The sequence below is a fragment of the Nestor notabilis genome, unplaced genomic scaffold (assembly GCF_000696875.1).
Source record: "Nestor notabilis isolate BGI_N333 unplaced genomic scaffold, ASM69687v1 scaffold14320, whole genome shotgun sequence".
Classification (NCBI taxonomy): domain Eukaryota; kingdom Metazoa; phylum Chordata; class Aves; order Psittaciformes; family Psittacidae; genus Nestor; species Nestor notabilis.
In genome coordinates, this window is record NW_009912613.1 from 1 (window position 1) to 13,576 (window position 13,576).

At 39.1% G+C, this 13,576-nt stretch overlaps 1 protein-coding gene across 1 annotated transcript in view; it reads left to right on the plus strand.

The window, feature by feature from the left end:
* Positions 1–3,069: 3,069 nt before the first annotated feature.
* KIFAP3 (kinesin-associated protein 3) overlaps positions 3,070–13,576 on the plus strand; it is a 63,468-nt gene continuing 52,961 nt past the window's right edge. Inside the window, 10 exon segments of the mRNA XM_010020375.1 lie at positions 3,070–3,078; positions 4,428–4,555; positions 5,567–5,721; positions 7,037–7,092; positions 7,590–7,731; positions 8,648–8,747; positions 9,508–9,632; positions 10,092–10,190; positions 10,984–11,162; positions 13,513–13,575. Coding sequence (XP_010018677.1) covers positions 4,497–4,555; positions 5,567–5,721; positions 7,037–7,092; positions 7,590–7,731; positions 8,648–8,747; positions 9,508–9,632; positions 10,092–10,190; positions 10,984–11,162; positions 13,513–13,575 — 978 coding nt within the window. The 5' untranslated portion in view covers positions 3,070–3,078; positions 4,428–4,496.

Genomic DNA, 13,576 nt, shown 5'->3' on the forward strand with positions numbered 1-13,576 from the left:
GGCAGGTTGTCCCGAGGGGTGGGGTGGTTTGTCGTGCCGTTGTGTGGGGCGCTGAGGGGCGTGCGAGGTTGTGGGGTGGAGACAAGTGTTGCAGGCTGTCGTGAGGGACGGATGGGAGGTTATGGGGTGGGGGAGTACGAGCGGACTGAGGCTGTGGGGCTGTGGCATTTTAGCCTTTGATGAGGGCTGAGTGGGAAGTTGTGGGATAATGCGGCAAGAAGGGGTTGTGGGGTGGTGATGGAGTGTGGAGCTGAGGTGCTTTGGGGTGAGTGGTTTGGAAATGAGAGATATATTTGTTTGGGGCAGGCTGAGGGGTGGCTGTCTAGTCCGGTGGGCAGGAGACTTGAATGGGGATTGGAAGGCTGGGTAAGGTATGAGTGATGGTTATAAAGTGGGTTTAGGCTGTGCTGAGAGATGGGATGGGTGGCATGCTGGTGGTAACCGCTTGGAGAAGGTGGTAGATTGGAGGGATGCACTGCTTTGAGGCTGACTGGTGGCATTTTATGATGTACATTTGGGATGGTGCACTGAGGTGCCAGTTGAGAGGATATAGTTGCTATTAGGAGATGAGTGGGGAGGGGTGTGTAGGTATTAGAGGTTGGGATTGGGCAAGTGATTGCTTTGGGGAACAGGCAGGCTGGGGACTGAGAAGGGGGTATTAGGCAGTAATTGCAGGTTCAGGGTGCAGCTGGAGAGATGAACTGATTTGGAGGAGATATTAGGGCATGGCAAATTGCAGGGGGGGTGGGACAGGTAGTGTGGTGGGATGAATGAAATGGTTTGACAGTTGGGATGGATGGACCTGCGAGGTAACCGTGGGTATGAAGTGCATGATCTGGATTTGATGTTAAAGATGTGATGACTGAATGGTGACTTCATCTATCTATTGGCAGTGAGACCAGTCAGCCTAATGGGGTCTGAGTATGCAACTGTTGCCTCTTCATCAATTGTTTCAAAGCAAAGGTGTCAGGCCATTACATCTTGAATCCCATGGAGTTCTTGGGGTTTTCTTGTGGGCTTTTTGTTGTTTTGGTGGGGGGGTTTTGTTCTTGTTTTTTTTGGAGGGGGGGATGTTTGTTGTTGTTGAGGTTTTTTGTTGGGCTTTTCTTTTTGGGGGGGTGTGTGGTTTTTTTTGGTTGATTTTTCTTCTCATATGCCACATACTAATATTCATAATTAGAAACCGGGCGGGGGGAACCTCTCTTGATAATCTTTAAACATTAATTCTGTCATATAAATGCAATAACAGGTAGAAATCAAATGGCAACCTGTAACTAAATAAATAGATGTAACTTTAGAGCAGTGCCTATTTTTGGCCTTGAATATTCTGTTTGTGCCATCTTAGGTGAGTTTTGGAACAATCTTCTTTATTTTGTAGTCATCCCTGCAACAAGCATACTTTTGTCTCTTTTAAGGGAGCACAAACCAAAACCATCTGCTGTGCTGATTAACACGGCTAGACTTGTGTGCAAGTCTGATACCCCTCTGATCCCTGTTTCCCTTTGTCATCCTCCTTGAGTAGGCCCCCTCCCACTAAGTCTGACTTGCTAGGATTTGTTATTGGATTTTCAGCCTTATCCACGTGTGCTATTTGTGCCACTTGTAATTAGGATAGTTTGATTTTGCTTTTTCCCCCTGAAGGAATTAGTTGATAAAGGTTATCCACACACCAGATTCGGTTACATGAGCTCAGATAGAACAGCTTTTGTCTGTAGAAAAGGCCTTCCTCTTTTAAACCTCTAATAGAGCAGGATTCTTGTTGACAAAGCAGGCAGTGAAGTGAAAGGATGGGCTGATGCATGTGAGAGGTCCCCAGTGTGTTGCTGCTTCTACTAGTTATAGAAATGTCTGTATTTTTTAAATGTTTTGTGAAGTGACTTGCAAACTTAAGATGCGTAGAAAATCAATAAAGTAGATGTGTGTGGATTCGATGGGGAAGGAGGGATTGTTTATCTGAAAGATGTTATTTTTTTGTCATGCTGGCAATCTTACTGCAGTGTTTTCCAAATGGAAAACAATTTTAGTGGCTGGGTGGTACATTTTAGTGTAGGTCTTCAAGCAGTTCACAAGACAAGATTTTTCAGAGAGGGAACTTGAATGTGAATTGATTTGTGACTCCATTAGCTAGGAAATAGCTCAAGTAGTGAGGGTGGTTATCAATATGAGAGAGGAGAAAATCTCTGCAGCTATAAATTCTTCAGCTTATTCATCTGTCTCTTATGGAAAAAATTACATATGGAAAATGCTAAAACTGTTTAAGCAGTCTTAGGCTGAGGTTCTGCTGGTCACTAAGCTCATCACTGCCTTACTGCTGCCAAAAAGAGGAGATCTCACTCCATCCTCTTTATCCCTGTTCATAGATAGGAAGTGTTACTCACTTTCTATAGAGTACTTTAATTCAGTAACACAGTGAAAAACTCCCTCAGCCTGAAACAGGAAGAGTTTTCTGTCAGATTGATGGAACTGGCTGTGAAAGGTTTTGATGAGCCGTCATGCTGAACCAAGGTGACTGCCAGGAGCAGGAAAAACATGGGAAGATCTAATCCTTCTGGCAATGATGAGCTGTTCAGCTTAGTTCTTGTAAAACTATACCGCACTCCTTCAGACCTACTTGTTCTCTACCCATCCTTTTCTTTATATCTGTAAATATTACTAAGCTGTCAATTTACAAGGTTTGACTGTCAGGAGGAACATTCATGGTTGGGATCTCCTGGCAGGTCTAAATATAGGGGAAATATATTTGGGGGTGAGGAACAAGAGGTGGTTCTTTTCAAATAGATTTGCTGCAAGTTTTCTGCTCTGCAAGGCTGAACCTTGTGCAAACAGACTGTACTGAAGCATCTGTTTCAAAGTACTGTTCAAGGGAAGAAAACACAAGTTTCTTCAAAAAATCACAAGTGGTAAATGAAGTTCTGCTACAATCTCATCAAGGAAGATGTTGCTTTTAAGCAGTGAGCTATATTTCTTTGCCCTGTGGCTTTGTGTCCTTGTAAGTCTTGTATTGAACTAGTTTATATCCCACAGCAGACCTTTCTGTGGTTTGTGGGGTGTTTTGGGCAGCTGTATCTCAAGAAAAAGGTATTTTTGTACTTCTGCAGAAGGGGAAGCACCCACTGTAGTAGCTGGGTAGCTGGAAGCATACATTTCAAACATTTTCTGAAGAAAGTGATTACACTGAAGGCTGCATCTGGATTTGCTGACATTTCCAGTGCTGTGAGGCTGAAGTAGTTTTCCATGGTCTAATTGGACCCAATGCTATAGCCAGCTGCTCTGTCATGTTTGCTGATACAGCTACTGGTGAAGCCACCTGTAAATCTTAAGGGTGGGATTTGTTTTGGGATTTTTTTGGTGGGTTGGTTATTGGTTTTTTGTTTGGTTTTTTTTTTTTCTTTTTCGGGTGGGTTTTTTGATTGTGGGTGTTTTTTGGTGTTTGTTTTTTTGGTTGTTGTTTTTTTTGTTTGTTTGTTTTGTTTGTTTTTTTTTTTAGTTACGCAGATGTGCCAATAGACCAACACCCAAACAAAATCCCAAAACAAACAAAAACACCACACATGCACTATAAAATAAAGCCATTCTCTGGATGTGGTTCTGCTGTCACTCAAAACCAGAAATAAGGTGTATCTTCATGGCATTTTATCCGTGGCCTATCCTCATGATCCTTGTATCTCTGTGTGAACACAGAGTTGCTGTCACAGGGGAGGAGAGTGCAGGACAGGTCCTTTAGGCAGTGACATACCCAGAGTGCTTTCCTGGAGAATGCTTTTCCAAAATATCTGTAGCTGTAGTAAAGCAGGTAGACGTGCTTGATTTATCTGGTCATGGCAGATGTTGATCTGGTGGTTCCCCAAGCCTGGCAACAGACGCAGCAAGGTGAAGAACAGTATTGAAGAGGTTTGTGCATCAGGAGAAAAACTAAAATTATTTGTAATTCATTCTTAGTAGATTTTTAACTGTTAAGCTTTAGCTAAGAGAGTCTTAGAAGAAAAATTTCCATTTGTAAATGACTGCACTCAATCAATGTCATTAGCAGAAGATTTCTCAATACTGACAACATAACAAGGAATCAACTGGGAAAATCACCTTCTCTGTGAAGTGCATCTAATTCCTGATTGTAGTTCCTTAAGAGAGCTGGGAGACTTAGAAATCAAAGATTTATCCTGTTTGTTTCTCACTTGACTTCAGTGACTAAGGCTTGACCAATGACTTGGGTGTTTCTGTATGTACTAGAGGTAATAGTCAGGAACATGCCACTAGCACTAAGCTTTAGTACAGCTGTGTGAAATGAAATGTGGTGTGGAAGGCGGGCAGTGCTTGGGTTCAGGGTGTAAATAGAACAGGAGACAGGTCCTTGTTACTGATCTGTGTTCTAGTATGTTTTCTGAGCTTTTCATTTAATCAATAATTTTTTTCTTCTTCATTGCAGGAAGGTAAAAGGAGGCAACATAGATGTACATCCATCTGAGAAAGCCCTTATTGTCCATTATGAAGTGGAAGCAATGATTCTGGGAGAGATGGGAGACCCTGTGCTGGGGGAGCGCAAGGAATGTCAGAAAATGTAAGGTCATAGCAAGTTCTGATAGCTTTTTCCTTTATTTCATAGTCATAAGTTCAATAACTCAAAGCATCAATAGCCTGTAAGAAATAATATGTTCTAATATTTATAAAACTTGTGCTAGGTTAGTGGAGGGTTTAGAAGCCAGGGAAGTTAACATCTAAAGTACATATTGTAAAGTGCTTTTCATCTGTGTACTTTAAGGTGTTTTGTGAAGAAAAGTGAAAAATGTTGAAGCAATTATTGCTATTGAACCTTCTGACAGCCTTATGCTCTAGTTGTTGCCTCTCTGTTGTTTTCATCTGTCACTCCTGCTAGTAATTTCGCTATGGTATCTGCATTTTACTTTTACCTGGTATTTTTCTTTTAAGAGCATTAAAATATTCCCCATTGGAAAAGCCCATAGAGCTATCATGACTATAATTTCCAAGATGCAAGTTTGTACCTTTCCTAGGTTTGTTTCATCTCTATACTGACTTGACTTCAGTCAATTCTTCTGAAATTCTTTTTGAAAACTTGAGCTGAAGTGGCTGCTTGTGTAAGTGCATGTAAGAAGAGGAATTGAGTAAGAAAAAGAGACTCTTTAAATTGTCTCAAATTTCTGAGGATATCTGTTTTCAGATGAATCAGCGTAACTTGCATATGCAATATGGTGGTTGTTATTTTTGTGTATGCTATACTCCTTTGCAGTCATGTGCACTTTTTTGGGATGTATTGCAAATAAATTATTGACTACTGTGTCTGAGATAGTTATAAAGGATCTGTTTGTACAGCTGCATTTAGTGTTGCTGTTTGTCAGCTGATGGACAGTTATGCTCTGTCAAATCCGTTTGGCAGTTACTTGCCATTTGGAGTTGTTGAGAGCCACAGCTTTGACATTACCTTTGTAAGTCATAGCACAGCCATTGGTGGTCTCAGGACCATTTCTGCTTCAAGAAATTCATGGCTGTGTAAACATAGAGAACAGAAGATAGAAAAATTTAAAAGCTGAAGAGATACCTGTCTCTTTTGCAGCATTCGGCTGAAGAGCCTTAATGCAAATACAGACATTGCTTCCCTGGCTCGAAAGGTGGTTGAAGAATGCAAGCTCATTCACCCCTCCAAACTGCCTGAAGTAGAACAGCTGTTGTACTATCTGCAGAATCGCAGAGATGCCTCAGCAGGAAAAGGTAAATAATACAGGAACAAGGTAGCTTGGGACTAGGTTGCATCAGCACTGAACAACTACTTTGTGAGGTTTTTCTAGCTGAGCTCCTAACTTGCTTGATCCTAACTTAAAAGTCCTCTGGAGATGAGAGTGGGGAAGATGTATAGTTAAATCACACTTGGAAAAAACTAAAATCTTGGAGCAAGACTGGTGGGAATTAGCTTTTTAAAACCAAAGCTTACCTTTTTGGTTAGTTGAACTTAGTGTTGATGCTTCTTACTGACTGCCTTGTGCTTTAGTAGGACTCGAGAGGTACAGATTCTGTTATTTGGTGCAGCCTTTTCGTGTTGCATCTGCACTTGCAGTGATATCAAAAGGCTACGTTGATCTTCCTAGAAAGATCTGTCAGCATCTGTTGCATGGGTAAATAATGTTCCTAGGCTGAATTTGCACTGTCTGTAAAGCTGGAGTGAGGAGTTTTCAGAGCCTGACAAGCTTTGGTACAGTGTAGCAGTGAGCTTGGGGTGGTTATGTTGTTATCTTAAGTTCCTGGCATCTCAGTGATCCTATTTCTGTTCTAAGTTCGTCTTAAACTTTCTGCTTAGGGGACAATTTCGTATTTAACATCCAATCCTGCATTACCTGTGGCTAGCAAGGTTTTTGAAGTCATTACATGATTAGCTTTGTTCTCAAGTTGGATTCTTATCTTAGTGGGATAAGATTAAAACAAAGATTAATGTTATTTGTATGCTTTGATTGTAGCTGCTTTGGGTGTTTTACCATTTCTTCTATATAACATATACATGCAGGGGGTTGGAACTAGATGATCTTAAGGTCCTTTCCATCTCTAACTATGATATGATTCTATGTTGGTGTGTATGTTATATACATGTCTATATACCTATATATGTATACATTACACACACACACACGTATTTATATACACACGTAAATATATATGTGCCTTGGTGTATCACAGGACAGCTTTGCCACAGTGCACAAGCAGAATCAAAGCTGCTAAGGTATTTCACTGCGGAAGTGAGTTTTGCCACTCTGGGCTTTCACTAATGATTAGCCTTTGTCTCCCCAGCTGACTGGGCTGCAACTGATCATTTAGAGTGAGGAGTCAAAAGGCATCTAAGATTTATTTTGCTCCCTGTATGCTGTCCAGTTTCAGAAACCTGACATACCTTAGCTGTGTTAGTCTGGCAGCTCAGCTTGACACAAAAGGGCTTCGACCTTGATTTAACCAGAATGCTTACTGTGAGAATACTGGGTATTTTTTTTCGTGTTTGCACATGCATGGTTTAACTGCAACCATGTCTTTTTCTTTATAGAAAAGAAAGAGAAATCCAGTAAGCCAAAAGATCCATCCCCATTTGAAGGAATGGAGGTAAATATTGGTGGTAGAAGAAAAATGCAAAACCCATTTAATACTTAAATAAGCAGATATAAAGGAAGAGGGGAGAGGAAATACTGAATCCTCAGGGTTTTATGCTGCCTGTTTTTTTAAACAAAGAACTTGGTTTGGGAATATAGCACAATGGAATAAAAATTGTCTCCATAAAGGGTAAAATACTTGACTTGCATACTTCCCCCTCCAACTACAGCATGCAGCAGGACAGCAAGTGAGGTCTGGAACATCAGACAGGACACAGGGAGTCATGTCTAAGCATCCTTTGTTTTTTGTAATTAAATATCAAATTTCTTGATGTTCATTGGCAGTTATTCTGGATATGTTGATTTTTATTTTTTTCCTTGTATTTTATTTTTTCCTGAGATCTTAACTCAAAGCTGTGCACTCTTCTTTTGGGATTGAATAATGTTGTGATTGATGGTGTTGAATTGACATAATTTTCTCTGTGAAACCTCACTTACAACTGCTTTCAGATTGATGAAGTTGCTAATATCAATGACATGGATGAGTACATTGAGTTATTGTATGAAGACATTCCTGACAAGGTGCGTGGCTCTGCCCTTGTCCTGCAGCTGGCTAGGAATCCAGATAATTTGGAAGAGCTGCTTATCAACGGTAATTTTAAAACCCAGTGGAAACTTCTCTTAATGTTATGCTATTTATTTGTGGTGCTTTCTTCTCAAGGGAAAAATAGTTCACCTTTAATTTGGATTTTTCTCTAGTTTGATGGGCTTTGCTTCTCAGTACATAAGCTGGCTGTCAAAGCCCAGCTGGATCTCTCTACATATGGATGCTGTTTAGACTGTTCTTAGGTGGGTCTAACACAGAAATATTCCTGGCCTCGGTAGGCTTCAGCTGGTTTGCTTTTTTTTTTCTTTTTTTTTTTTTTTTATTCTGATGCTAAATCAGCTTCAGTTGGGATTGCTGCTGGAGACAAGAAAAATGTAGAGTTGTATCCTGAAGATGAGGAAACTTGCTTTGAAAATGGGATTTGCAGGCTTACATAAGTATAGGTGTCCAGTTTTCAATGGGAAAGATGAGTGATCTGGAGAGGAAAAGTATGACGAGAAATATAAATCAAATTATTAAATAACACAAAGTTGCTACAGGAAAAAAAAATAGATGTGGATGAAAAGTGATAGTTCTCAATATAGAATTTAAAGGGGATTTGGAAATTAAAGTGGTGATATTTTAGGTAGGGGCCACAGAGTAGTATGGAACATACAGCTGGCACAGGCCACAGGATAGTAAGGTTAATGGTAGTTTTAAGATGACCTTTGTGTTTGGTTGCAGCTTCCTTGCATGTGGCCTCTTTCTAGGGTTTATGACTGGATGACCACCCAGGGTGTACTCTGTTTTAGAGTTACAAACATAACTTGTCAGTGTTACACGTTAAAGTGAGATACCTCTGAAAATCTTTCATTAGAAAATTGATAGATGTAGAATAAGGTATATACAAATTCTGAGTCTCATGAGACAAAAGGATGAAGGTGAAATGCTGATGCTCCATCTAAATCCTGTTTCACTTCAGAGACTGCCCTGGGTGCGTTGGCTAGAGTGCTGAGGGAAGACTGGAAACAAAGTGTGGAACTTGCTACCAATATAATTTATATTTTCTTCTGCTTTTCAAGGTGAGTGCAGAGTCCCTGTGTATAGGGACATAAGGAACTTCTCTCTGCTTAATGGTTTTTCCTTTGTTTTCTGCATTGCAATGCAAAACCTCACTGACAGAGGAAAAAAATTGTGGAGATGGAAACACGTTTATTATGGATAACAAAACTGAGGCACAGAAAGAACACCCACAGTGAGGCAATGTGTAGTAGAGCTGGGAAGAAACTAGTAAGGATTCTGACTCATAACTTATAGGCTGAGCTGCCACCTTTTATTTCTCTGAGCATTCCTACAGGGAAGAAGTCGTATTCAGAAATGAAGTGAGTGCTTGTTCTTGTTTAGCTATGCAAGTGTTTCAGCATACCCTGCCTAGAAATAACTCAAATGGAATTTGTGTTGCAACTTGATTTTAGATCTCTCTTTTACGTGTCTGGTGAGTAGGGAGTCCTCTGAAGCATTCACAGTATGGGAAGTGGGGCTGTTTGGAAAACAGTTTCCTTTATGCATAAAAATTGGAATGTGTTTTTTATTTTGACTTGGAAAAACAAGCTATTGCTTTCCTTCTACAAGTTTGGAAAAAATATCCATGTTTACAGAAACTGTTGTTATTCTGAAACAATTTTTGAATAGAGGAGTGTTAGAACGGGACAGAGAGTAAATATCTTTTTTTAATACTTCATGTGGTGTGGTGTTGGGACATTGCTATCATAGATGTCAAAACAGATTTGGGGTGGTTTGCATTTTTCTTTTTCCTCGCAAGTTGTTTTTTCTTCAATGTAGTTTTTCTCAATTTCATGGGATAATCACGCATTACAAAATTGGAGCTCTGTGTATGAATATCATAGACCATGAACTGAAGAGACATGAGCTTTGGCAGGAAGAACTTTCTAAAAAGAAGAAAGCTGATATCCTTTTCGTGTGATGGGGAAGCTTGATGACTTTTGACTTGCCTTGGTAGCTGTTGCTGATTTATGCAAGATGAGCATACAGCAGCTTCTGTGAAAGGAGTAGAATTTACTAGAAAGTGCAAAATATAATATGAAAAAGACAAGAAGTGAGAAATTCGGGCTGCTGAAGACATTAAGCTGTAGTTGCTAAAACAACACAACAAAATTTTATTTCATCAGTAGTATGTTTTAGGAACATTCGTCCTGACTATTAGAATGTAATACATCCAGGACTAGGAGGAGAAAATGAATTATGCCGTAGATTACAAGTGTAAGAAGCTGTTGCTGAGGTAGTGTGTTTACACTGGCTATTCCACAGATCCCTTGCTTTTTACTAATGGTTGAATACTACCCTGAGGACGGTAGTCATCTAGGCTGTTTAACTTTTATCTGAACTTCTTAACTTCTGCAATTTACTTGATGAAGATCCTGAAAATCAAACCCTGAAAAAGGACTATGAGAAAACTTACAAGAAATATCAAGGGCTGGTTGTCAAGCAGGAACAGCTACTCAGAGGTACGAAATCCAAACAGCAAGTTACTTCCTTGTTGGTGATTGTCGGTAGAGGGTTTTATTAGATGCTTGTTACAGCCAGGATGCATTAAACATGCTGAATGTGTGGATAAATATGGAAGAGCATTGCCAAAGAATAGGGACAAGGTGAGTGCTTAATCAGATTGTTTGACAGTATACTAACAATTTTTAAAATGTTCTGTCAGTCTTAGAGGAAAAATGGCAAAAGTGATCCACTTAACTTTTTTTTGCTCATAATGTTGTTTTGGGAGAAGTTTGGGTATTCTGGTTTTGTACGTTTTGTACATTGGGGGTGTGGGTGTTTGTTTTGTGTTGGTTTTTTGGTTTTTTTTTATTGTTTGTTTGGTTTTGGGGTTGTTTTGTTTTGTTTTGTTCTTTTTAATTTGGCCTGTATCCGATTCAAGTTGAAGAGCTTTCATTCTGTCTCAGGTTTTGTACTAAAGTACACTTAATGTTAGATTGAAATGATCTGAGTGGCAAAGCTTTCCCGTCAAGGGGTTTTTAATGGTTCCCATTGGAATTGAAAGAAAAAAAGTATAAAAAACTTCTAGTGATCATTTTTATTCCCCCTACCCCCCCAAAACCACAACTAGAATTCAGCTGCTTAATGCTTTCTAAACAGGCATAAAAAGTATTTATGGTTGGTTTCCTTCAAAATGCATCGTGAATGTAGCAGAAGACTTCTGAAAGTCTTAAGCAGTTAATGTGAATGTAGAGACTTGTTTAGTTCTCTTGTCTATGACCTCATGGTATGATTTGTATTGGACTTTATTAGTTGCACTTTACCTGCTTCTAAATCTTGCTGAGGATACTCGCACTGAGCTGAAGATGAGAAACAAGAACATTGTCCATATGTTAGTGAAAGCACTGGACCGTGATAATTTTGAGCTGCTTATGCTGGTTGTATCCTTCTTGAAGAAACTCAGCATTTTTATGGAGAACAAAAACGATATGGTAAGGCTCAGAGCACTCATAGCACTCTACTGTAATATTGGAAAAGTATGGACTTTGTGGTTGGAGGGAAGAGGGAGACATTTCTGTCCCCACCCTAAGTATCTGTAGCACTGATTATCCTTTTTTGTTACTAGTAAAATGAATAAAAGTGCAACACCCAGCCAGTAACATACTGCAACATTTTCTGAAGAACTGTCATCCAAAACAGTGAAGTTACTTCAAAATACAATACATCAAATCCCAAATTTTGAAGACAGCAGCCCAGAGTCTTCTCATACCCCTGGTTCTGGAGATGCTCATGGCCCTGCCCCCAGACTAGATTCTTTTGCCATCATATTGTTGTCTCTGCTGTGTATTGTCTTGGAAAGAAAGGTGGTTATCCTTTTGCAGTTTGCTAGATGAGTTTACTTATTTCCTAGGTCAGCTTGGTCTTCAAAGGCACCTCACAATTGTTCCTTCATGCTGCCAGTAGCTCCTAAGAACTGGGGGCAGTCTTGCTCTTCGTAAGCATCTTTTAGGTGAACTCTCAAACTTCTGAAATTTAGCATGTTTTTGTGTGTGTGTGACTTTAAGCTCTAGCCAAGCATCTCCTTTTCACAGCGGCTTTTAGTAGATACATGCCTTCACTTCCATGCCTTTATGTCAGTTTGTTAAATGAAGATGATGAATTTTCCTTATCCAAGAAGTTATCTGAGATTAATGTTACACTTAAATGGTGAGATGAAAAGATCTGTGTAAATGCAGTAGGAAATTAATTGCATCTTTGTTACTGGAGCTGCCATTCTCATGCACATGCACTGAAAAATGTAGATGAAGTATCTCTCTTATTTATATATGGGTATCCTATTTCTTAACAAAACTCAGACACCAAGCATGTGTTTTGGGGGAATGTAGACTGTTTATTAGGTGATTGCTCATTGATTTAGTTTATACTTGTGTAGTGTCCTGAAGGACTTTGTTAGGAAAATAAGGATTATTTGCTGGCACACCTTCTGCATTCCATTTGATTTAGCTGAAAGAAAAATGAAACAAAGTTGTTGAATTAATTACAGAGTGTTTTAACAGTTTTGAAAAGACTTTTGAAAAGGTTTGTATGCTTCAGGTCAGCTGTCTGCTTGAGCATTCCTCACTGGTAATAAGGATGATACTTTTCTCTGGACAGTATTATTAAGGAAGGCTACCAGTGAAGGAGAAGGTGTTTTAGTATTTGTATCAGGCAATAACATAAAAATGTCAAAGGCAAAATGAACCAAGATTAGTTGTGCAATGCCTGGTTCTAAGTAAAACTGAATAATCTGTGTATATTTATAGCACACTCTTCCCCTTGGTATTCAAATAGGGATATTTATTAATTTAATTTAGGAATTTAATACTTGTCATATTAAATTCAAAGCAGTGAAGTAGGAGTTCTTGCTATCTGATTGTTTTTGATCAAAGGAATCCAGTTGATTGTTTGCTTGTTGCATTATGCAGTGTGGGGCAAGCTGTAGTGTCTTAGTATTCATTCTCTGTGTATTTATAACTGGAAGGCTAGTTACATACATGCAAAAGTTTGAAGAATGCAAAGTAATTTTGTGTGCCTCCTTCTGGCCAAAGAAGGTTCTGGGAAACAAGAAAATGAATGCATTTAAAAGATTATGTCAAAAGCAGAAAAATTATGCTTAAAAGATGTTTTCAAGTTTTGTCAATCAATGCTCAGATGACTTTTCTGGCTGCTAAAGTGAATGTGATCTCAGGAACTGATACCACTTCTCAGTTCCTGGATTACAGTTTTTAATTTAAAAGTGATACAGGTTTCAAGATGACTTTCATGCTTTTATTAAATTAACATACAGGACACATGCCTCTTCTGAAAGCACATGCAAAGTTACGTTTAGGGATTCAATTGAAATTCATAATGAAAGGTTTCAAATTCTTTTTGAATGCCAATTTTTTGTCTTTCTTGGTTGGGTATCTCTTTGACTTTAATGTCACTTACTCTAGGATTGCTTGTGTTTAGAGTTAAATGAGTTGTTATCCCCACCCCAATCTACCCTTGTAAGTGATGTCTCGACCACATTCTTATGGTGTTCCAACTGTAAGGAATATTTCCAAGGCATCTGAACTGTTTGGTTCAAAATCTTTTTTAAACAACGTTACTCAGTAACCCAATCTAGAAGACTTCAACCACAAAGACATAAGCAAAGCTGCTTCAGATGAAAATGCATTGACACACACTATTATGGGTACAAATTGGATATGCATTTGCATATATGTGTATGTAAATATATAAGACACTGAGAGGGCTTTTACATTGAAGGCAAAGCTAAGTTTGGATGGATTATGGGGTTTTGTTTTTCTTGATACACAGGTTGAAATGGATATTGTTGAAAAACTTGTGAAAATGGTACCCTGTGAACATGATGACCTGCTGA